Source organism: Aquarana catesbeiana, linkage group LG01 (assembly GCF_042186555.1).
Source record: "Aquarana catesbeiana isolate 2022-GZ linkage group LG01, ASM4218655v1, whole genome shotgun sequence".
Classification (NCBI taxonomy): Eukaryota; Metazoa; Chordata; class Amphibia; order Anura; family Ranidae; genus Aquarana; species Aquarana catesbeiana.
In genome coordinates, this window is record NC_133324.1 from 554,860,489 (window position 1) to 554,884,426 (window position 23,938).

The window sequence follows — 23,938 nt, forward strand, 5'->3', positions numbered from 1 at the left end:
TCATCTGTTTCCCAGATTTGCTATGCTGCTACATGTTCTTTTGTTCTCACATTCTTAAAGTTCTACCAGGTAGATGTTCAGCCCTCATTTGTAGCTTTTGGGTGCAAGTTCCTTTTAGGTAACTCTGTGAACAGAGCTACCTAAAAGCGAGAGTGAGACAGCCTGCATTTCTGTTATTGTTGTGTTACCTGTTAGTGTTTTGTTACTGTTAGCCATCTTTATTTGGACTGCTTTTGGAAGTCCCAATAATCTCAGAATCCTGTGTTGCTTAATGAATGAGAAAGTAAGTTGGAAGTTTGTACTTTAAAATCCATTTCTTGTAGTTCATTAAGGGACAGATGTCCCATCCTTCTGTGTATATGATCTTGCCCCTAGTATTGCTTCTCTATAAAACTGAGTGAGATGGGTTATACTGCGCTGGTCACTGTTTTTATGTTTGCCAGTGTCCAAATCCTACTGTAGGGAACAGTATAATCCAATAGTCTCTGAATCCTCTGTCGCTCAATGAAATAAATTTTACCTTTAACCCTATGTAAAAAATCACATTTCTTTTGTGATATTATACTTTACGTTTTGTTGCTGAATTTGCTTTCGGTGTGATGTTATTACTATATGCAGCAGGGTCGTTTGCTTCTGCTGCAAATCTAAATTATATTTCATGAGGTTTAAAACCGAGTCTTTTCACCTTTGAACTCTGAGAAGTGAAGGTAGAAACCCTGCCAGATATGTAACTTGTGTGTCCAGATATGTAACTTATGTTATCTATCTCAGCTGTATCTAATACAATATGCAATCCAGATTTTCCATCTTTTAGCTGTAAAACCTGAATATTATTATTTCATACATCTATCCAAAAGCATCTGCAACTTTGTCCTTTCATTTAAACAGCTCTTTATGAATGTATACTATATTTTAAAGGTTAATCTTTCAAGGTCAATCTGCAAGTTAGTTTTACAAAGACAAAAACAGTGTCTGTTCCAATTTTAACACTTCTGCCTCATATCATTGGCTTATTTAAATACATTTTTATAAAACTGGAACGTCTATTTGAAAAAATAATAAAATAAAAAAAAGTATATAATAAAAAGTTAAACTTTCCCAGATGACAGGATATTGCAGATTGTTGATATAAAGACATCTGCTAGCTCCGTGTCCTTTATCTATAAGAAATATACAACTTTTTCTGCAATGTGTTAATCATATTTGTGTTACTGAGGATTAACAAACACACTCATAAAGTCAGTGTAGAAATTGTGTGTTTTATTGCCTATAATACTTTGAGAATATTAACCTCTGGGATGGGTTTCAAATACAAATGAATCTTGTTGGAAAATTAACCCTCTTATACGGTGTTGTCAGTGTTATACTGTTTTTTGCTTTGATTTTTCAAATCAGTTTGGAGGAAAAGGGACTTCTGCACGTAGCTGTGCCATTTTTAAAGAAAACTGTTTTTTTTAAAAGACAGTACTGTGCAAAAGTTTTATGCAAGTGTGAAAAATGCTGTAAAAAGGAATGTTTTCAGAAATGGAAGTCTTATTAGTTTATTTTTATCAATTAACAAAATAGAAAGTAAATGAACAGAAGCGAAATCCAAATAAAATCAATATTTAGCGTGACCACCCTTTGCCTTCAAAACAGCATCCATTCTTCTAGGTACACTGTCTTGCACACAGTTTTTGAAGGAACTTGGCAGGTGGGTTGTTCCAAACATCTTGGAAACCTAAGATCTTCTGTGAATATATGCTGCCTCAAATCCTTATGTCTCTTTATGTAATCCCAGACAGACTCGATGTTGAGATCAGGGCTCTGTAAAGGCCAGACCATCACTTCCAGGACTCCTTGTTCTTTGCAGTGAAGATAGTTCTTAATTGCATTGGCTGTATGTTTGGGGTCATTGTCCTGCTGCAGAATAAATTTGGGGCCAATCACATGCCTCCCTGATGGTATGGCATAATGGATAAGTATCTGCCTGTATTTCTTAGCATTGAGGACACCATTGATCCTGACCAAATCTTCAACACCATTTGCAGAAATTCAGCCCCAAACATGCAAGGAACTTCCACCATGCTTCACTGTTGCCTGCAGAAGCTCATCATTGTACCGCTCTCCAGTCTTTGGCAAACAAACTGCCTCCTGCTGCAGCCAAATATGTCAAATTTTGAGTCCTCAGTCCAGAGCACCTGCTGCCATTTTTCTGCACCCCATGAGGTATGACTTTTTGGCCACACTTCCTTGAAGACCACGTCTGGCCAGACTTCTCCAGATATAAGATGGGTGTACCTGGGTCTCACTGGTTTCTGCCAGTTCTGTGCTGATGGCACTGCTGGACATCTTTCGATGTCAAAGGGAAGTAAACATGATGCGTCTTTCCTCTGCTGTGTCAATTTTACTTGGTTGACCACTGCGTCTACTATCCTCATCGTTGCCTGATCAATGGTGTCCTCAGTGCTGAGAAATGGACATATACTTATCCATCATGCTATACTATCAGGGAGGCATGTGACTGGTCCCAAATTTATTCTGCAGCAGCACAACAACCCCAAAAAAAAAAAAAAGGAACAACTAATCCAGGCATATATATGAAGGTGTTTTGATCATTGCTTTCTGGTGAGTGCAAACTTTGGAAGCTGGTGGAAGCCAATCTCTTTAAGAATTATCTTCAGCACAAAAAAGAACAAGGAGTCCTGAAGTGATAGTCTGGCCCCCACAGAGCCCAGATCTCAAAATCATCGAGCCTGTGTGGGATCACATCACATGAAGAGATGGAAATCTGTGGTTATTTCTCCAAGATGTTTGGGCCAACCTACCTGCCGATTTCTTCAAAAACTGTGTGCAAGTGTACCTAGAAGAATTGAAGTTGGTTTGAAGCCAAGGGTAGTCGAACCAAATTTTTATTTGATTTAGATTTTTCTTCTGTTCAATCACTTTTCATTTTGTAAATTGAAAAAAAAATGAACATATATATATTTTTGAAAGCATTCTTACTTACACTGTTACATAATTTCTTCACACGTGCCAAACACATAAATATGTATATAGGAGCAGATACCGTATATACTCGAGTATAAGTTGAGGCCCTAATTTACACAAAAAACTGGGAAAACTTATTGACCCGAGTATAAGACGAGGGTGAGAAATGCAGCAGCTACTGTAAGTGGAAAAAGAGGGTCAACAATGCCCATCTGCAGCTGTATACCTCCCTGTGTCCTGTGTATATGTGCATATATGCATGTATCGTGTCCTGTGTATATGTGCATGTGTCCTGTGTATATGTGAATGTGTCCTGTGTATATGTGCATGTGTCATGTACCTGTGTATATGCATGTGCCATGTGCCATGTACCTGTGTCCTGTGTATATGTGTCATGTACCTGTGTCCTGTGTATATGTGCATGTGTCATGTACCTGTGTATATGTACCTGTGTCCTGTGTATGTGTGCATGTGTCATGTGTATATGCGCATGTGTCTGTGTGCATCCTCCGTGTGCAGCGGCCATTCACTGTTCAAAAGCCGCGCCTCCTCCTTGTCCATGATAGGCAGAAAACTCCATTTCCCAGCGGTCAGCCTATCACGGACATTCTCTCATCCTCATACCACGGACGAGGATGAGAGAATGTCCGTGATAGGTGGTACACTGACTGCCTATCACAGACTAGGAGGCGCGGCTTTTGAACAGTCAGAGGCTGCCGAGTGCTTTGTAGCACACGCTGGCCGCCGTCTGCCTGCATGACACGCTGATCATGTAGGTAGACGGCGGTGACTCGAGTATAAGTCGAGGGAGGCACTTTCAGCCCCAAAAAAGGGGCTGAAAATTTCGACTTATACTCGAGTATATACGGTACATTTGTCCATTAAATATGTTAATGCTTCTTAAGCATTGTAGTGCTGCATGTGGTTATTCGTTACTGATCATTCTATCTCACTACAAAACAAAGAGAGTTGTCTTCCTTTTTGCTTGCCATGATGCTCTCTAAGACAATGTGAGGCACATCAGCCCACTTGTCAGGCTTGCAGACACAGAGGGGAATTTACTAAGACTAGAGCAGATGGAATTTGAGCAGCTGTGCATGGCAACCAATTGGCTTCTAGCTTTCATTTTTAAAGCTTAACTGAAGAAACAGAAGTTACGAGCTGAATTGTTACTATGTACAGCTGCTCCAATTTTAGTGGAATTTCCCCCGCAGTCTTTAAAAATTGTACACAGGGCATGCAGTGCCACATTGCTGTTTAGAGGCGCAGAGGTACCCAATGATAGCTAGAAAGGCAGCCATGTCTTCCTAAAGTCTGAAATAAAAAAAAAATAAAACATATGTAATAGTTAGTCTTTTTTTAGCAAAACTCCCCCAGAGGAACCTTTTTGAATCTGACACCCAACTTAATGCTGTAAAGGACCTTTTCTTTTTTATTGTGCTATGTGATGACCTACTTTGTGGTGATGCTTACCCACAAGCCGTGGAACTGGTGTGTAAGGTCAAATGTCTACAAAATTGACTGTGTTGATTTGAGCTTTATATGAACCATTGCAGCTAAATTTTGCAAGTTTTCAAATGCCTTGGGGTGTAAAGCTAGCCAGACTGGAAATAAGAAATATAGGCAGGGCTCGGCTTTCATTTTCACAGGCTTACATTTAGGACGTTCACTTTCCCTTGAGTTGACCAACTCATTCACATAACACCACCTTTGTAGCTGATAACTTACCACAACACAAATTAAAGCAGAGTTCCAGTAACTTATGTGTTTATTAAAAGTCAGCAGCTACAAAAACTGTAGCTGCTGACTTTTAATAAACACACACTTGTGTGTCTCACGATCCAGCAGTGCACTCACCCCAGCAGTTTTCTCCCTCTCTCCTCCCTCGCCGGCTTCGGCATCTCTGCTATGGGTACCCGGCTGTGACAGCTTGTGGCTTTACAACCGGGTGCTCACTGCGCATGCAATGAGCAGCGCTGTGCTCGGTCACTGCTCCTGAAGTCTAGGACCTGTCATGTGTCACAAAACACTTTGGGAGGGAGGGGAAGAAGAACCTCCGCTTCCGATCTCCTAAGATGACAGGAACAGAAGTGGCAGCGGGTACCTGTCAAAATCGGGTACCCGCTACCCCCCCCCTCCTCCCCAAAAGCTCAGTTTCACAAACGGAGGTGGGGAGGAGGCCTTAAAGGGGAAGTTCCACTTTTGGGTGGAACTCTGTTTTAAGCAATTGTGTAGAGTCATTGTGGTAGCTAAATTACTCTTCCTCTAGTGGCTAATTCTAGAAATCTCTACATTTAATACAATAATAAAATGATGAAAAAATACAGTACAGATATAATATATTTTTTGAAGAAGAATGACTTACAATAACAAACATTAGTTGAACTATGTCTTCCATTTAGTTCCTGGATTGGATGCCTAAGAATGAGTACCCATGTAATTATGTAGGAGTTGGAGCCATCTAACTGGTGATATACTGCAAACTCACATTTGTGGATATAGTTTTTATAGAATATTAATATCTTATTTACAAATTGCTTTTGTTGGTGTTTTTAACCATAGCAGTCTATTGTAGTGTATTAAGCATAGTGTGGTAACCAAGAAATGCAATGTTTAAAGTCCAGGCCAAGCCCCCATGTTATGGGGTAAACGTGGTTTGCCTGATTAACTACTTTGTCTTTTTAAAGTGTTTTTTTTTTTTTTTTTTTTTTTTTTTTAAACCCTTCCACATACCTAATGAAGTGGATGGCCTCAGGTGATAGAGAGATGAAACAGACCCTCTTACATAAGTTGTACCTGTCTATCTGCGGCCTTCTCTCCTCTACAGCCATTCCAACTGCTGAATTATAAAGCTTGTCTGAAAGTTTAGAAAAAAGGGGACGGAGAGCTGAAGCTACGCTCTGTAGTGAGGAGATCTCTGAGAGCTGATTGGAGGGAAGTTACAGCCTCCTCCACACGGTAACAGGACCAAGGCTGCCAATCAGCTGGAGATCCCTCCCCTGTCACCTTTTTTCTTCTTGGTGTCAGGAAAATTGTCAGAAGTGATTCATGCTGATAGCGGAATAAAGCAGCAGAGTTTTCTTAATTGAGACAAGTACACACTATAGAGGGATATGCTTTAATAATATTTCATGTCTGAGGTTTACAACCACTTTACCCTTTCTTGACCTGAGTTTTGTGAAGCCTAACTACCCAGAACAAGTCATATCGGCTCCAGTATGTCGGTTAACTTGTCAACAAATCTATGGCTAATGTGTCTGTTTGACAGGGGGTCAGAGAGCTAGGAACATAGACAGTTGTGCATTCCAGATTTTCTGCTGTAAGGTTGATGTTCTCATGGCAAGAGGCATTTTACATTTGGTCTTAAAGAGTTGTAGTTCAGTCACAAGAGTTAAGAACCAAAATTACAGTGCTGGAATTGCTTAGTTTTCTTAGCTGGAGGACCATATTAGCCATGGCACATCAGAGCACTTATCAGTCTAGTCCATAATGCTCTGCCCTGGTTGCATGTATAAAGCAGCTCAGTTGTCTATGTATCTTATGCTGCTTGTGGGCAGAGCCAGGTGCTAAGTACTCTGCATAGAAGGAGCTGAGGACGTAGTTTATAGTCTATTGGGATTGCAGGAAGAGGAGGAAAGTGACCTTTCTGTGCAATATTGTTGCACAGAGCAGCTAAATATGACCTTTACATTATTCAAAAAATTCCTTTATTATTACTTTAAAGAGACCCTGTTGCCAGACCAATAATTTTGACAACAATCTTTCCATAAGATTATATGCGTATATAACATTTTTTATGCAAAAGCCTCCCTTGTGTAGACACCTAAAAGTTGTTGGGTGCAACTTCATAAAAAGTTATGCAGGAAAGAGAGGGAAGTAGATGCTGAGCCAAAAAAAAGAGTAATTAGAACCTCCCTAATGGCAGCAGTGTGGGGGTGTGGCTGTGCTAACGAATTGAGGGGTGGTTCACACCAGAATGGGGTGGGGGAAAGGCAGGTTCCATGTGTGTTTCCTACACTGTGCTCAAACTCCATGCCTATTGCCATCTGCTGGGGATGCCAATGTAACAGCACCTCAAAAGCAGATTGCAAATGCAGTGTGTTTTCCGGCACCAAATTGCAGGGTACCACAGTACCCTGCAATTGATGGGTGCATTTTTTAAAAGTAGTGCATGCATGCCTTTCTCTGCGTTCTGGTGAATGGGCTGCAAAATAGCACTGCATGGGACTTCAGGAATCACAGAGGACAGTGTGCCACTTTCCTGTGCAATCCGGGTTTGAACCAGCCCTTAACCGCATAATTTTTTACATTTTACTATAATAAATATCCCCCAAAAATATATAAAAAAACTTTTTTCCCTCAGTTTAGGCCGATCGTATTCTTCTACATATTTTTGGTAAAAAAAATCGCAATAAGCGTTTATTGAATGGTTTTCGCAAAAGTTATAGCGTTTACTAAATAGGGGAAAGTTTTACGGCATTTTTATTAATTTTTTTTTTTACTAGTAATGGCGGCGATCAGTGATTTTTTTTATTGTGACTGCGACGTTATGGCGGACATGTCGGACATTTATGACACATTTTTGGGACCATTGTCATTTATACAGTGATCAGTGCGATTAAAAATGCACTGATTACTGTGTAAATGACACTGGCAGTGAAGGGGTTAACCACTAGGGGTCGGGGAGGGGTTAAGTATGTCCTAGGGGAGTGATTACTAAATGTAGGGGGGATGGGCTAGCAGTGTCATTACTCTGATCACAGCTCCCAATGACAGGGAGCTGTGATCAGTGACACTTGCCACTAGGCAGAATGGGGAGATGCTGTTTACATCAGCATCTCCCCGTTCGTCCCCTCCATGAGGCGATCGCGGGTATCCCCGCGGCGATCGAGTCCGCGGGACCCGCTACCCGACTCACGGAGCTCCCGGCCAGCGCGCACGCAATGGCACGGCTGGGAATTCAAATGGAGGTACAGGTACGCCCATTTGCCCAGCCGTGCCATTTTGCCGACGTACATCGGCGTGCGCCGGTCGGGAACCGGTTAATCTTCCTAAAGAAGTCAAATTTGCTTGCACATTGCAAGTAAATAAACATTCTTTGTGGAAAGGGATAATGCTTTGTAAGCATTTAAAATATTTGATTTTGCTGTTCTTTTCCTTCATTTTTTTTAATGTGACAATGGCTTTTCAAATAACTTTACAATGGTGATTTCAGGACCTGAATATTTTGTTTTTGCTTTAAATACAGGTGATACTCGAAAAATTTGAATATCTTTCAAAAGTTCATTTATTCCACTAATACAACTTAAAAGGTGAAACTAATATATGAGATAGACTCATTATATGCAAAGCAAGATAGTTCAAGCCGTTATTTGTCATAATTGTGATGATTATGGCTTACAGCTCATGAAAACCCCAAATCCACAATCTCAGAAAATTAGAATATTGTGAAAAGGTGCAATATTCTAGGCTCAAAGTGTCCCACTCTAATCAGCTATTAAGCCATAACACCTGCAAAGGGTTCCTGAGTCTTTAAATGGTCTCTCAGTCTGGTTCAGTAGGAATCACAATCATGGGAAAGACAGTTGACCTGACAGTTGTGCAGAAAACCATCATTGACACCCTCCATAAGGAGGGAAAGCCTCAAAAGGTAATTGCAAAAGAAGTTGGATGTCCCCAAAGTGCTGTATCAAAGCACATTAATGTTAAAGTTATGTGGAAGGGAAAAGTGTGGAAGAAAAAGTGTGCACAAGCAGCAGGGATGACCGCAGCCTTGAGAGGATTGTCAGGAAAAAGCCATTCAAAAGTGTTGGGGACTTTCACAAGGGGTGGACTGAGGCTGGAGTCAGTGCATCAAGAGCCACCACAAACAAATGGATCCTGGACATGGTCTTCAAATGTCGTATTCCTCTTGTCAAGCCACTCCTGAACAACAAACAACGTCAGAAGCGTCTTACCTGGGCTAAAGGAAAACAGACCTGGTCTGTTGCTCATTGGTCCAAAGTACTCAAAATTTGCATCTCATTTGGAAACCAAGGACCGAGGGTATGGAGGAAGAATGGAGAGGCACACACTGCAAGATGCTTGAAGTCTAGTGTGAAGTTTCCACAGTCTGTGTTGAATTGGGAAGCCATGTCATCTGCTGGTGTTGGTCCACTGTGCTTCATTAAGTCCAGCGTCAAAGCAGCCATTTATCACGAGGTTTTGGAGCACTTCATGCTTCCTTCCGCAGACGAGCTCTATGGGGATGCTGACGTTTCCAGCAGGACTTGACACCTGCCCACACTGCCATAAGCACCAAAACCTGTATCAATGACCGTAGGATTACTGTGCTTGATTAGCCAGCAAACTCACCTGACCCGAACCCCATAGAGAATCTGTGGGGCATTGCCAAGAATAAGAGTACATATGCATGCTTTTACTTTTCAGGTCCGATATTGTTCTATGTACAATCCTTGTTTTATTGATTTCATGTAATATTAAAATTTTTTGAGATTGTGGATCTGGGGTTTTCATGAGCTGTAAGCCATAATCATTACAATTATGACAAATCACGGCTTGAAATATCTTGCTTTGCATGTAATGAGTCTATCTCATATATTAGTTTCACCTTTTAAGTTGCATTAGTGAAATAAATGAACTTTTGCACGATATTCTAATTTTTCGAGTATCACCTGTAGAACGGTGCTGATATCCAGGACCAGTGCAGACTGAGAAACAGGAAGTAAAAGTGAGTTTAGAAGTGTACCGTGCAGATGGTTAAGGGTTTGCTGTGGTAAGAGCTGCTGCCTCCACCGTGACACCTCCATAGGTAGGGTCCGTATAGAAGGTCTGAGAAAATTAGTGGGGTGGCACTGCTCTATATTAAAGCCAGCAGCTACAAAAACGGTAGCTGCTGACTTTTGATATATGGACACTTACCTGTCCAGGGAGCCCGCGATGTTGGCAGCCGAAGCCGATCTGTCCGTCGGCTCTCGGCTGCTGCCGCCATCCTCGGTAAGGGAATCAGGAAGTGAAGCCGTGCGGCTTCACTTCCTGGTTCCCTACTGCGCATGCGCGAGTCACGCTGCGCGTCTTCACTGGTCCCTGCTGTCTTCTGTCTCCCAGAAGACAGCGGGGGAGGACAGGGTAGGTGCCGGAAGTGGAGTAGGTCACCGTGAATGCCGCGGTGATCTATGGCAGGAAGTTGGAGCAAATACCTGTATTAGACAGGTATCTGCTCCCTCCTAACTGTGGTCTTCCAATAAAGTGACAAGTGCAAATGATCAGAAAACGTGTAAACCGTGTATCATTAAAGGAGAAGTCCATCCTGAGCTTTTTAGGCTGGGCTTCTCCTAAGTGTCACAGGAGTGCAATTCGTTTTGCACTCCTGTGACCCATTTTCAGCGGAGAGCGGTCTGAAGTCCGCTCTCAGCTGACGACGCTGCCATCAGTCGAAGCAGCACATCATCCGACTTCCCAAGTCTGGATCCTCCAGCTGCCTTGATTGATGGCAGTCTCAGTAGCTTCTCTCCCCGCCCCTCCATAGCTCATCGCTCCAATGAGCGTGGAGAAGTAGACCAGGAGCGATGCTGACTGCTCTAATTCTCAGTGCAGAGACGCTGGGGGACAGCTGCAGTATTGGTCTGATGCTCCCTCCACCAAGGTAAGTATGATTAGAAAAAAAAACCCATACTTCTCTTTTAAGTAAGAATAAAAAATAAAATATTAAAATGAATCATAAATACAATAAATGACAGGTACAGAGGAAAATAAGGCACAAGTCACTTTGCTTCTGAAAGATTGACTTTATTTTTCAATCTGGACTGTTTATCAATTTTAGGACTTGATAGCACAATAGTATTTTTTCACCAACTTTTTGTATTTATGATTCATTTTTATAGTTAAATTTTTATTCTTACTTAATGATTCATGGTTTACACATGTTTACTGATCATTTGGACTTTATTGGAAGATATTGTTTCATACACACACTTTATTATGTTTTATGGTTCATATCTGATTGTTCATCCTGAGGAGAGGTGATTAATATTGCACCTGTGACTTTATTGGTAGGAACTGGTTTCCTACCAATAAAGGGGGCACACAGTTCCAAAATGGACAACAGTGTGAAGATTTCACATAGCATTTGCATTTAAAGGGAATACATTCAATACAGAGCAGCGCCACACCCACTAATTTTCTCAGACCTTCTATGAGAAACAGGAAGGTTTACAAGGATTGAGATCAATGCTGTATCTTGGCCCAGGCCTAGGGTGGCACTTTGCAGGGGGGGTGGCATAAAAGCCCCCCGCATGAAAAAACAGCCTCCTCCCGTCTCCCGCATGAAGAGTCCCCGCTGGCTTGCGCCATCCTTTTTAGTGTAGCGCCAGTCTTATGGGGTGGACTGGGCCAGGGGTGGGGGGCATGTCCAGGAGGCAAATCGGTCTGGTGCCCCCATAAAGTGGTCACACTCCTGCAGGTATAATACCGGCCGGTGACTGGCCAGACTTTCAGACAGACCGGCGGCTGCACTTACTAGTATTTGCGGCCACCAGCTGTATTAAGTGTGGCACTGGCAACAGGCCTTACCAGCCTAAAGCCTCGTACACGTGATCGGATTTTCCGACGGGAATTGTGTGATGACAGGCTGTTGGCAGAAAATCCGACTGTTTGTCTGCTCCATCGGACAATTGTCGGATTTTTCATGGACAAATGTTGGATGGCAGGCTTTAAAATTTTCCGCGGACACCGGTCTGATGGATTTTCCGATCGTGTGTACACAAGTCTGCCGGACAAAAGTCCAAAGTACAAACACGCATGCTCGGAAGCAAGGACGAGCCAGAAGCGGTCGGTCTTGTAAACTACCATTTGTAATGGAGGATTAACATTCGTGACGCGTCAAATTATGAAATGTCGAAATGCAGCGCACATTCTCTTCTTCTTTAATGGGATAATAATGAAGATGCTTTGCTGGTGATACTGATGGAGTTCTGCCAAACGTATTTTAAAAGGCTTTTATTTTCTAGTGATATCAAGAATAATATTATTATGCTTGCTTTTTTTTTGGGGGGGGGGGGGGGGGGGGGGCAAGTTACCACAGCACCATTATACTGTAGTTTTTAAGATCAAAGATACGTTGTTGGTATCCCTTGTTAATTTTACCTTTTTTTTAATGTAATTGCCTACTCCCAAACTGTCATTTGAACTAAAACACATAGCCAAGTATTATTCTCCACAATTTTTTTTATTGTGCATTAAAAAAATGAAAACAAATAAAATTAGACATACTATCTGCCAGTAGAACTTAACCAAAAAGTGCATTCTATGCATCCAAAAATATAAAAAATATACCAAATCAAATCATTATGCAACCAAAAAATAAAATAAAAGTCTCATGCATGTGTCCTGCTTCTTAATAAAGGGGGTCAACAATGCCAAGAATTTTTGAAAGCAGGGGTACATCATCCGATGGGATTATTCTCCTGGAGCTCCCGCAGCAAAGGCATATGACATAGTTGGTCACGATTAATAAAGCAACCAATTTTTGGTCCAAGAAATCCTCCTTCGCTTGTTCATGGACTGGACTTGGGTCAAAGCAATAGCTCCAAGGCCAATAATAAATAACACGTTATCTCCTCCGATTCCGCAACATGTCTGGTTGACGAACGGCCGTTCAGGAATGAAATGAAAAGCACGAATCAACACTCACCAAACTTCTACTAACATGAATTTAGCAGAAGTAGCCCAAAGGGTGGCACCTGACAATTGAACTTCCTCTTTATTGGCTCGTAGTACATCTAGTACGTCACTACGTTCATGTTTGTTGGCCGACAATTGTGTACAGTTTGTATGCAAGACAAGTTTTGGGCCAATGCCCTTTGGACAAAAGTCCGAGGCTTTGTCTGCAGAAAATCGGATCGTGTGAGGCTTAATGTTCCGCCTACCCTCCTCCACAGCATCCATGGGAGGAAGTTTTATGATATGTAATGTAACTTCCTCCTAGGGCTCTGTGTCAATAGCACGGAAAAGAGAGGAGGGAAGCCCCCAGGTATGGCAGCAGAGGGTTTTTTTTTCGTTGCATTCTCACTGATGACTCTGAAGAGGGCATTTAGGTGGTTTCTTTCCTGTTTAATAACTTTGAAGTACCTCTGTTATCACTTCTCACTGGCATTTGTTCTGAAATCAGTTTTTTAGATGTTTTAGTGATCATTCAGAATTCATTGACAGGTGCGCTTGACCTCCTTCTGACCTGCATTTACCTGTGCTTCATGCAGATTTTGCATTCCAATAGACTTGCATAGGTATGATAAACCTAGTTGAAGCAAGCAAAAACCTCTCAACACAGGAGCTTGGGGTCCATTCACACTAGCCGCTGCGTTGCAATGTGTATGGTGTGGTGAGGTCCAGCAGGACCAGCGCAGTATTGATGCACTGATACCAGTGCAGTGCACTGTTCTTTTATTTATTTATTTGCAAACAAACTTTATTGAATTTTCACATTTTATAGAGTTCTATCAGCTGCCACTTCGGTGTCCTGTGCTGCGCTGAAAATACTGCAAGCAGTACTTTTTTCAGTGCACACTGCCTGCACACCACTGCAGCGCAGGCCATAATTTTTCCTTGTCTTGTGTTGGGGTGCTGTGGTACTGCGTAGAAATAGCCACAAAACACAGTCCCACTGCAACTGGTGTGAAAGGACCCTTAAGCCCGCCATAGATTATGCAATTTCCATGGTTGCAGGAAAGAAAATTGCTTGATTCTCCATCAACACTGACTGTGGAGCTATAATTTTCACCAAGCTGGGGGGGCATGGGGAGACGTCCCCGCCGGGAGAACACAGTGATTTGCAGATGACAGGGCGGCTTAAACAGCAAGGGGTGGGTCATATTTAAATTAGGGGGTGCACTAATTTTAGTCGGGCCTAGGGCAGCACAAAACCTAAATACACCACCGATTTGAGATTGTTACCTTGTGAACTGCATAGAGCTTCTGTACCTTTTACATTGGGGAATTTGGTAGATGCTATCTTTTACCAACTTTGGCATGGAATCACTAATGTTGTTGGCTTGTTTTAACTTGTATTGCCTCCTTATCACCCGTTTTCACTGCTAAAACCTGGCACAAATGTGCCACAACTGTGTGCATTGCAGTTAAATGGGTCTGGTTCGGTAGGCAGTTTGATGCAAAGCATTGCAGCTGTGGCATATGCAGACTCCCATGTGTGTTTTTAGGGCCAGTTCACACCATAGAAACGCAGTCCAGATGCTTTTCTGCATGCGTGTTTTTGATGCTTTCCAGTGCATTTTTGATGCAGTCCAGTGCATTTTCCCCCCCCCTCTTTTTTTCTTAACTTTAAATAAGGACATGTGTGTTCCAGTGCGTTTTTGATGCGTTTTACCGCGTTCTAGTACAGTTTAGTGCAGGAAAAATGCAGCATGTTCTACTTTTTTTTTTTCTGGAACTGCAAGCACCGGTGTGAACTATGTAATTGAAATTGATGGAGAAAAAAAACACACTGGACTGCATGTGGTGTGAACTGGCCCTTACTGTTCCCCCAACTGCAAGAGTAAAGGAGGCCTACGTTTTTCGCAGGATTCACCAGCACACTAGGTGTAGCAAAAATTGGGACATTTATTATCCTGTACAAAAAAGTGACACTTCAGGGTTTTCTTTTTTTTTTTTTAACATCCTCTGTTACCTTGCCACCCATTTTTGTTGAAGGTTTCTTTGCAAGTAATGGACTGGATATTAAGGATTTGCCCCACTTAATAGGACCCTGGGTTTTAGCAGTTACATGGGCAGTGCTTCTGTTCATAGTTCTACCCAAACCCATGCTTAAAGCGGAGTTCCGGCCACATGTCTTTTGTTTTTGTTTTTTTCCTGGTATACAAACATAATGCATTAACATTAAAAACGATTGTGGATGTTGATAGTATGGAAAAATTGTAGCATTGCTAGAAGGGTATAAAAAATATTGAACCAGTATTAAATTACAATATATTACTATAATAGACTGAACCAGTAGTGATTGACAACAATACTCCAATATAAACTGTAGTGATTACAATATTATTATTATAAAGTTCATTAATTGTGTTGAGGTTTGTTAAGGATGAAAATATTTCTTCAGTATATATTGATTGTGCTCAAATTCCATAACCAAAGTGTGGGTAAATGCTTCTTAGATAAAAATGAATCCTCCACCGCAACCACAGTGATAACACCACACAGAATGCACGTTTACGCCAAGGCAAGCTCTGTAAGCCTGCAACCAATTACCCGGCCAGGGTCTTTATCCGGGGGAGATTTAGGGAGAACGGTGTCCCAGCAAATCCTATACAATATAATGGAGGTGTAGTAGTTCCTATAGATTTTGCTGTAGCGGGCAGTGGAGAGCAAGCTCATCTCCTAGCTGAGACTACCACCTGTGTACAGAGAGCCAGTGAGGGGTGTGCAGACTCTGCTGTGAAGAGTGCTGATAAAGACATCTCCACTGTTGGTAACCCTTTAGTTACTGGTGGTGATAATATATTTGTTTTAAACTCAGTTTAGTAAATCTTCTTCTGGCCATTGCCATGATTCCTCTTCCGGGAATAGCGATAGAGAGGTGCATGCTCCTGCATCTTAATCTCACGCATGCGCGATTCTCCAGCATCTGCAGCGCCAATTGTTTAGAAAGTTGCCATAAAAAAGGGATGGCAACGGAGGAAGGTTGTTATGGCAACAGCCTTAAATTGCGTAATTTCCTGTCAGGAAATAAGGAGATTTTTGCTCACAGTACTGCACACAGACTCCTGGGAAATGTTGCCTCACATTTCCCAGGAGCACAGGCGAGGGAGGAAGTGACGAGGAGCTCCGCAGACCAGAAAATGGCAGATTAGGAGCACTACATAGCAACAGGGCGTTTCTGGTAAGTATAAAAAAAAACAAAAATCCCCAAATGTTTCTTTATATTATCAAAGGTCTGTTAATATGTAAAAAAAAAATTCAGGGTGAAACTCCGCTTTAACTACATGAGATACACCAAACCATGCTTTTCATTCCACTCTCCAAGATGGGCGATCGTTCACTAATCCTGGGGTTCCTCCATGTTCCTGTCATCATAGGTGATGTGATCTACTTTCTCCAATAGATATGTGCTCTGAGGGAAATGGGAAAATGGTTTCTCCTTGTTCAATAAAAAAATAAACTTTATTTAAATACACTCCCAATCCTGATGTTTTGGCTTGTCTATATACTGTAGTGTCATGGCGATGGAGGCAACCTTTATCATACAGATGCCTTTTGGTCATCAACTTTAGTTGCTTCACTCTTCTATTTAATTGGTTTGGACTTTGGGTTCCCTTTAGCAGGAGAGAAGGTGTACCATGTGACCCTTACTTAAAGTTTGTAATTAAACTGTGTTTGAAATTTATTTCTACTCCCACTTTTTTATTTTTACTAGTCTCTATAAACTGATTTTCTTTATCGTACATCATGGGACACAGAGCCTAAGTATTAACTTAATGGGTTATAGGCCACCTTCAGGTGATGGACACTGGTATACCCAATACAAGACGTTCACTCCCCTTCACAACCCCTCCTCCTTCCAGGAGTACCTCCGTTTTTTCGCCAGTGTCTAAGGTGTTGGTCACGAGTGAAGATGTTCTCTGAGGAGCTCCAGGAGGGATCCATGCTGGATTTAAATTCCTCCATAGACCAGATCCATCCAAGCCACTGAGGCCACAGGATAGTACCCGGGCCTCGCATAGAAGAACGAGGTTTTGCCTGTAAGCCTCTCTTTTGAGGGCTGGACTCCAGGAACCAGGATTCTTTTTGATCATGCTACATTACCTAAAGTTGCTCCTGAGGGGTGCTATATAGGTCCAAAGGAGTGGAACCCCTATTATAGGGACCCAGTCTTTGAAGGTTTACTAACGCTGCCCTCCGTGATGAGTGAAATTTGGATCTGTCTGTTTTCAGCAGCGAGGAAAAGGTAAGGGAAGAAGCTTAGGAACTTATGCCTTTTTTCTTCCATATGAAAAACATTGTAATGCCTTAAAATCTCCACTAGAGGGAGTAAAGATGCACATACCATGGTACGTTGCTTCTCAGCAGCTCTGTGTCCAGCTACAACAGCGTGTGTGTGTCCCAGGAGGGGGTTCTTAATAGAACAAGGTCTTCCTCTCCCCCCAATTGGGGAAACTAAGGGGCTTGGGGGTACAGCATTTTATTATGTACTATGGCTCCGGCTGAAACAGAATATTAAGCCTCAACTGCTAAGTAAAATCCCCCCCCCCCCCGGAGGGGTGCGGGGCGGCTTCTTTATTCCCATAATGACATTTTAGTATGTTTTTACCTGCCTTTTAGATAAAGCCTTGTTGCGCCCCATGTAATGTGGAAACCTGCCAAGAGCGCCAGATGGTGGTTGCAGCTTCCTCTCCTTCGGGTCTGCATTACAGACCTGAATGACGTGCCGTCCACACGCGGGCTAAGGTTCATTTGAAAAAAGGAGAAGGGCGGGTCACTGGAAGGGGCATGGCCTAAGGCAGGCTGCGCTGTGTGCGGGACGCAGCGGCAGGCTGCGCTGTGTGCGGGATGCAGCGTCCACGTGGGGCACACGCTTGGATGCTAATCAGGCCCACACCTGAAGTCTCTTTATAAAACAGACACTCTTATAACAGAAGGTCTCTATCAGAGCAGCTGAAGAGAAGAAGTCTGTCACACAGGACACAGGAACGCTGGGGCACGTAAGGAGGTGTATACAGGCATTTACAGTACAGGAAATACATTGTTGCTCAGCATCAAGCTGATCTTTATGGTGCCCTGTTATTGCTAGACTATTGCTCAGCAAGTAGTATATTTTACTAGAGTGCCTCTGCTTTTGTGCTTAGCACTATGGCTTCCAGAGGTACCAAAAATTCCACCCCTAGGCGCTGGGAACTCCAGTCATGCCTCCACACTGTCATTCTCTCTGGAGATACCAGATATGGCAAGCCAGGGTGAGTAATTGGAACCAATTGCATACGTGACTGAAGATGCATTTTCCTCTGCCCTGCAGGGCTTAGAAGGAAGATTAGTGGCTTTAATCGCATCCTCTATCCAAATGGATAGGAAAGCGTGCTAGATCCCCCCTCCCCCACCTCAAACCCTTTACCAAGGAAACAGTGGGTACAGGATGAGGTATTACCCTCAGGCGATCACGTGTAAAAACACGCCGATTATTCCTCTGTGAAGGAAACAACAGTTGATGAACCTTTTTCAACCTCGCAATCTGAGAGATTGATGGTACAAACTCTTATGGAGACGGTTCGTTCCACTTTCATGCTACCCCTAACAGAGTCAGCTGAAAGTTTGATTTCTTCCTTGGGTTCTTTTAAAACATTTACAGCCTTTTCATGTGTTTTAATAGAAAAGCTTATTTATACTGAATGGGATCACCCGGATAAGCATTTTCTCCCTCCAAAGAGATTCTCAGTTCTCTATCCCATGGAGGAGAAATTCACCAAAAGATGGAATGTACCAGCAGTTGACGCTGCGATTTCCAGTGTGAATAAAAGTTTAACTTGTCCAGTAGACAATACGCAAATGCTTAAAGATCCAACAGATAAAAAGTTGGAATTCCTGTTAAAATCCTCTTTTTCCTTGGCAGGGGCCGTTACTCAGACTGCAGTCGCTGCAATAGGCATCTGTCAGCTCCTAAAGGACCAGTTCCGAGAGGCCGTTAAGGAGGTCCCTGCACAACAGGCCTGTGAGTTGGCCGATCTACCAAAGGCATTTTGTTTTGCCATAGACGCTATGAAAGACTCTATTCACCAGGCGTCCCGCCTTGCGCTTGTGCTGGTACACATGCATAGGACCATTTGGTTAAAAAATTGGTCAGCCAAAGCACCCTACAAAAGGCTTCTGATTAGTTTCCCTTTTCATGGGGAGCGACTATTTGGGGATGATTTGGATAAATACATCCAAACGATTTCTAGTGGGAAGATTACTCTTTTGCCAGTCAAGAAAGTATAAACGTCCTTCATTTAAACTGACTTTTTCCCCTGTGTCTGACTCCTCCGCCATCAGACTCTAGAGGAGAACCTCAGGGCCAGGCCCAGGCACAAAACAAGACCTGGAGCCGGAAATCTGCAAAGCAGAACACTAAAGCCTCAGCATGAAGAGGTGCCCCCCCTCGCCAGAGTGGGGGGAAGACTTCTGCAATACTCAGAAGTCTGGCAAAAGGAAATTCAGGACAGATCCCAAAGATCCAGGGAAAAGGCAATCTCTGATTCAAACATTAGACTGATTATTGGCTCAGGGGGCGATCATACAGATCCCCACAGAAGAGCAAGGTTTGGGGTCTTATTCAAATCTGTTTACGGTCCCAAAACCAAATGGGGTTGTCAGACCTATTCTAGATCTAAAGAATCTAAATCAGTTCCTCCTTTCGCAGGTCAGGTCAGTGGTTTGCATCCTACAAGGAAGAGAACTTCTGGCGTCCATCGACATCAGGGATGCATATCTGCATGTCCCTATATTTCCTGCTCATCAAAGGTTTCTGCGATTCGAAGTAGAACAGCAGCACTTTCAGTTTTTTAGCCTTGCCCTTGGGGCTAGCTACAGCACCCCAGGGGTTCACAAAAGTGCTGGCCCCACCTCTAGCCAAGTTAAGGGCACAGGGCATAACAGACTTGGCGTACCTAGACGATCTATTGCTAATAGACCAGTCAGTAGCTCGCTTGGAGCAAAGTGTATGCATTACAACTAGTTACCTGGAAAGTCTGGGTTGGATTCTCAAACTAGAGAAGTCTTCCTTTAAACCGCTAAAAAAAGCTGGAGTATTTGGACCTGATAATAGACACAGCCCAGGAAAAGGTGTTCTTGCCACCGGCAAAGATCAGCTCCATATGAGAGCTGGTGCGGATGTTCAGGTCGAAACGAAATCTCTCAATTCGCCTTTGAATGAGGTTGTTATGAAAGATGGTGGCTTCATTTGAAGCAGTCCCCTATGCCCAGTTCCATTCAAGACTGTTGCAAAACAGTATCCTGTCTGTTTGGAACAAAATGATCCAAGCTTTGGACTTGCCAATGTGGCTGTCCCCAAGGGTGTCCCAAAGTCTCAGTTGGTGGTTACTAACCCAGAATCTGCTGAAAGGAAAATCCTTCAGACCAATTATATGTAAAGTAGTAACGACAGATGCCAGCCTTTTAGGCTGGGGAGCGGTACTAGAGAAGACGACTGTCCAGGGACAGTGGTCAAGAACCGAAAGAGCCTTGCCCATCAACATCCTAGAGATTCAGGCAGTGCGTCCGGCTCTGAAGGCCTGGACTTCCAGGTTAAGGGATTGTCCTGTCAGGATCCAATCTGACAATGCCACGGCTGTGGCCTATATCACCAAAGGGGCACCAAGAGTCTCTCAGTGCGGAGAGAGGTGAACCATATTCTAACTTGGGCAGAAAGGAATGTTCCGTGCCCATCAGCAGTCTTCATTCCGGGAGTAGAGAATTGGCAGGTGGACTACTTAAGTCGCCAGCAGTTATTCCCGGGAGAATGGTCTCTTCACCCTGACGTTTTTCGGGCTGTTTGCCAAAGATAGGGGCTACGGACGTAGATCTTCTAGCGTCCAGATTCAACATGTAGTTAGTCAACTTTGTGCCCAGGACAAGGCATCCACTCGCATGCACAACAGATGCCTTGGTGACCCCGTGGGATCAGTTCTCACTGATCTATGACTAGGTAAACAAAATCTTCTTCGTCCTCCATTTCCCCTTGTCACTGGAGGGAGGACGAAGAAGATTTTTCTCAGTCTAAACTGGAAAAAAGGATTAACTGGTGTTTTACTTCAATTAAGAACAACAAAGCCGGCCATACCTAGGATACTGCTATTGTACTTAATGCATACAAGATGTCATGGCACCGGAGGGCTCCTTCCACCCATTGATTGTATATCGATCCTGGATCAGTGTCCCCTGGGAGCTTGTTACCTGATACTTCCTAGAAAGGCCCTGGCTGGGTTTAAGCCACAAGCTCTTTCTTGCTTGCCTCTGGTAAGCGCACATTTGGTTTGGTGTTTCAAATACCACTGGTGATGGAAGATTGCACTTTCTTATTCTGAACTCAGCTTATGGCATATTGTTTGGACTTTCTGGCAACTCCTTTTTCTTTTATTATCACTATATTTTTTGCACTTATTATCATTGTCACTATCAATGTGACAATCACGTTAAGATCATTTTTTTAGCGCAGCTATTGTTTACCTAGTTACTATGCATATGTTCTGTATTTCATATGTTAGCTGCTGCTTCACACATTTTTCTGTTTGATTTCGTGTTTATACTTTTTCATTTTTTGAGCGCGGTATTGAAATCCTTTTTTCTCACTGATCTATGCATTCCCCATATTCAGTTGCTACCACGACTTCTTTGCAGAATCAAGCTGGAAAGAAAGACGGTAATTCTGGTAGCACCAGCATGGCCCAGAAGGTCATGGTATGCAGAATTCGTAAAGATGGCAGTGGAGGATCCATGGTTCCTTCCATTAAGGCCAGGCCTGCTCTCACAGGGGCCGATATTCCATCCTACTTTACGAACACTAAATTTTAATGGCCTGGCTATTGAAACCCACGTTCTGAAGAAACGTGGGCTTTCCGGGTCAGTTATCTCTACTTTGAATAATGCAAGGAAGCCAGCTTCCAGAACGATATATTATAGAGTCTGGAGGGCTTATGTTTCCTGGTGTGAATCCAAGGGTTGGCACCCTCGGAGATATATCATAGGCAGAATTCTTGCCTTTCTACAATTAGGCGTAGAGATGAATTGGGCCTTGAGTACTATTAAGGGCCAAGTCTCAGCCTTATCAATCTTATTTCAAAGACTGCTTGCCACACATTCTTAGTCCGGGGTTTTATGCAAGGGGTGATGCGGATCCGCCAGTTAAATCACCTTTGAGCCCTTGGGACTGGAACTTAGTTTTGTCAGTGTTACAAAAACAGCCATTTGAACCGATACAGCATATTCCCTTAGTCCTTCTGACAAGGAACCTGGTGTTGTTGGTTGCTATATCCTCTGCAAGGAGGGTTTTGGAATTGGCTGCTCTTTCTTGTAAAGAGCCATACTTGATGATTCATGAGCACAGAGTGGTGTTACGCCCTCGTCCAGACTTTTTACCAAAAGTGGTTTCCGGTTTTCACCTGAACCAAGATACTGTCATGCCATCGTTTTTTCCAAAACCATGTTCCAGGGAAGAAAAGTCACTACATTGTCTTGATGTGGTGAGAGCAGTGAAAATCTATTTAAAGATAACTGCTCAGATTCGAAAGACTGGTGTCTTATTTATTCTGCCAGAGGTTCCTAAGAAAGGACAGGCAGCATCGAAATCCACTATCGCTAAGTGGATTTGGCAGGTTATAATTCAAGCTTATGATTTAAGGGGTAAGATTCCCCCTTTTCAAGTTAAGGCGCACTCTGCCAGGTCGGTTAGTGCTTCTTGGGCAGTGCATCACCAGGCCTCCATGGCTCAGATCTGCAAGGCCGCAACTTGGTCTTCAGTACATACATTCACAAAATTTTATCAGGTGGATGTAAGGAGGTATGAGGATATTGCCTTCAGGCACAGTGTGCTGCAGGTAGCAGTATAAGTCCTCAGGTCTGGGGGTGCCCTACGGGTTTTCTCTCCCTCCCCTCAAATAGCATTGCTATGGGACGTGCCATTAAGTTATTACTTGGGCTCTGTGTCCCATGATGTACGATAAAGGAAATAGGATTTTTATAACAGCTTACCTGTAAAATCCTTTTCTTGGAGTACATCATGGGACACAGAGGTCCCTCCCCTCTTTTATGGGGTTTAAGTATATTGGTTTGCTACAAAAACTGAGGTACTCCTGGAAGGATGAGGGGTTATATAGGGGAGTGAACATCCTGTATTGGGTATACCAGTGTCCATCACCTGAAGGTGGCCCATAACCCATTAAGTAATTACTTATGGCTCTGTGTCCCATGATGTACTCCAAGAAAAGGATTTTACAGGTAAGCTGTTTTAAAAATTCTATATTTTTTTTTTATTTAAGGAGCCTAGAGGTAGCTTTTTACATTTCTATTTCAGGGGGCATCAGGCATACATGAAATCTGGTCCACACTATGACTTTATGCAATATCGGATGCTAGTGCATGAGATCACGCAGGCTTTCAATGGCATCAGCAAAGAGATTATCCAGATGAAGGATCGGTTTCGGGAAGTATATGATCGGTCAGATCTCTCAGAACACCTAGAAAAGATTCAGGAGCTGGAGAAAGAGAAGTTATCTTTGGTAAAGTATATATGCTGTTTTTAAATTGGTCACAAATACAGATTTTCTTTTCTTGCCTTTCCTGTGCAACTAATACTGTACTTACATGGTTAATCTCATTTTATCAGACAGCTAGGCTGCAGTTAGCCAAACAGAATGCCCAAGACCACCCCAGTGAGGAGTCCTACAAAGAGGAGGTGCGGCAACTAAAACATAAGTAAGTAACCTTAATTGCTAAACTCGATAAAACTTGCTTGTGGTTTTACAAGTAGCTTTATCTGAACACTAAGCCAGCAACTATGCCATCTGTGTACTTCCATGTCACCCATTGAAGTATTTTAAAATATTTCCTTGTTTTCCTGAGGAGTAGCAATTTTTTCCCTAAACTGCCTTCTGCAATTCTTTTTTTTATTTCAAAATTCCACACAAATATTAGTTTATACACATGCTTGCGCTCTCTACATATAATCTTTATACGTTTCTCTGTTAAGAAGCTACCGGTTGCCTAATAATATTTTGTGGGGTCGGTAATTTGGTGCAGGGTGGGTGCTGGAACTTTCAGCTGTCATTGACTGCCCTGGTCAAGAGCTAGACTCCTTCTCCTCCTCCTCCTCCTGCTTCGTTTAGGACAGTGGTCTCAAAACTGCGGCCCGTGGGCCAAATGTGACCCTTTTGCCTTTATCCGGCCACCGTGGCACTATTTCTTCCACTGACACCAACAAGGGGTACCATTCTTT

At 42.9% G+C, this 23,938-nt stretch overlaps 1 protein-coding gene across 1 annotated transcript in view; it reads left to right on the plus strand.

The window, feature by feature from the left end:
* The window catches only part of REX1BD (required for excision 1-B domain containing), a 108,404-nt gene that overhangs the window by 70,170 nt on the left and 14,296 nt on the right, over positions 1-23,938 (plus strand). The window contains exons 3-4 of the mRNA XM_073596025.1: positions 23,018-23,222; positions 23,330-23,418. Of these exons, the coding sequence (XP_073452126.1) occupies positions 23,018-23,222; positions 23,330-23,418 (294 nt within the window). The remainder of the gene's footprint in view (positions 1-23,017; positions 23,223-23,329; positions 23,419-23,938) is intronic.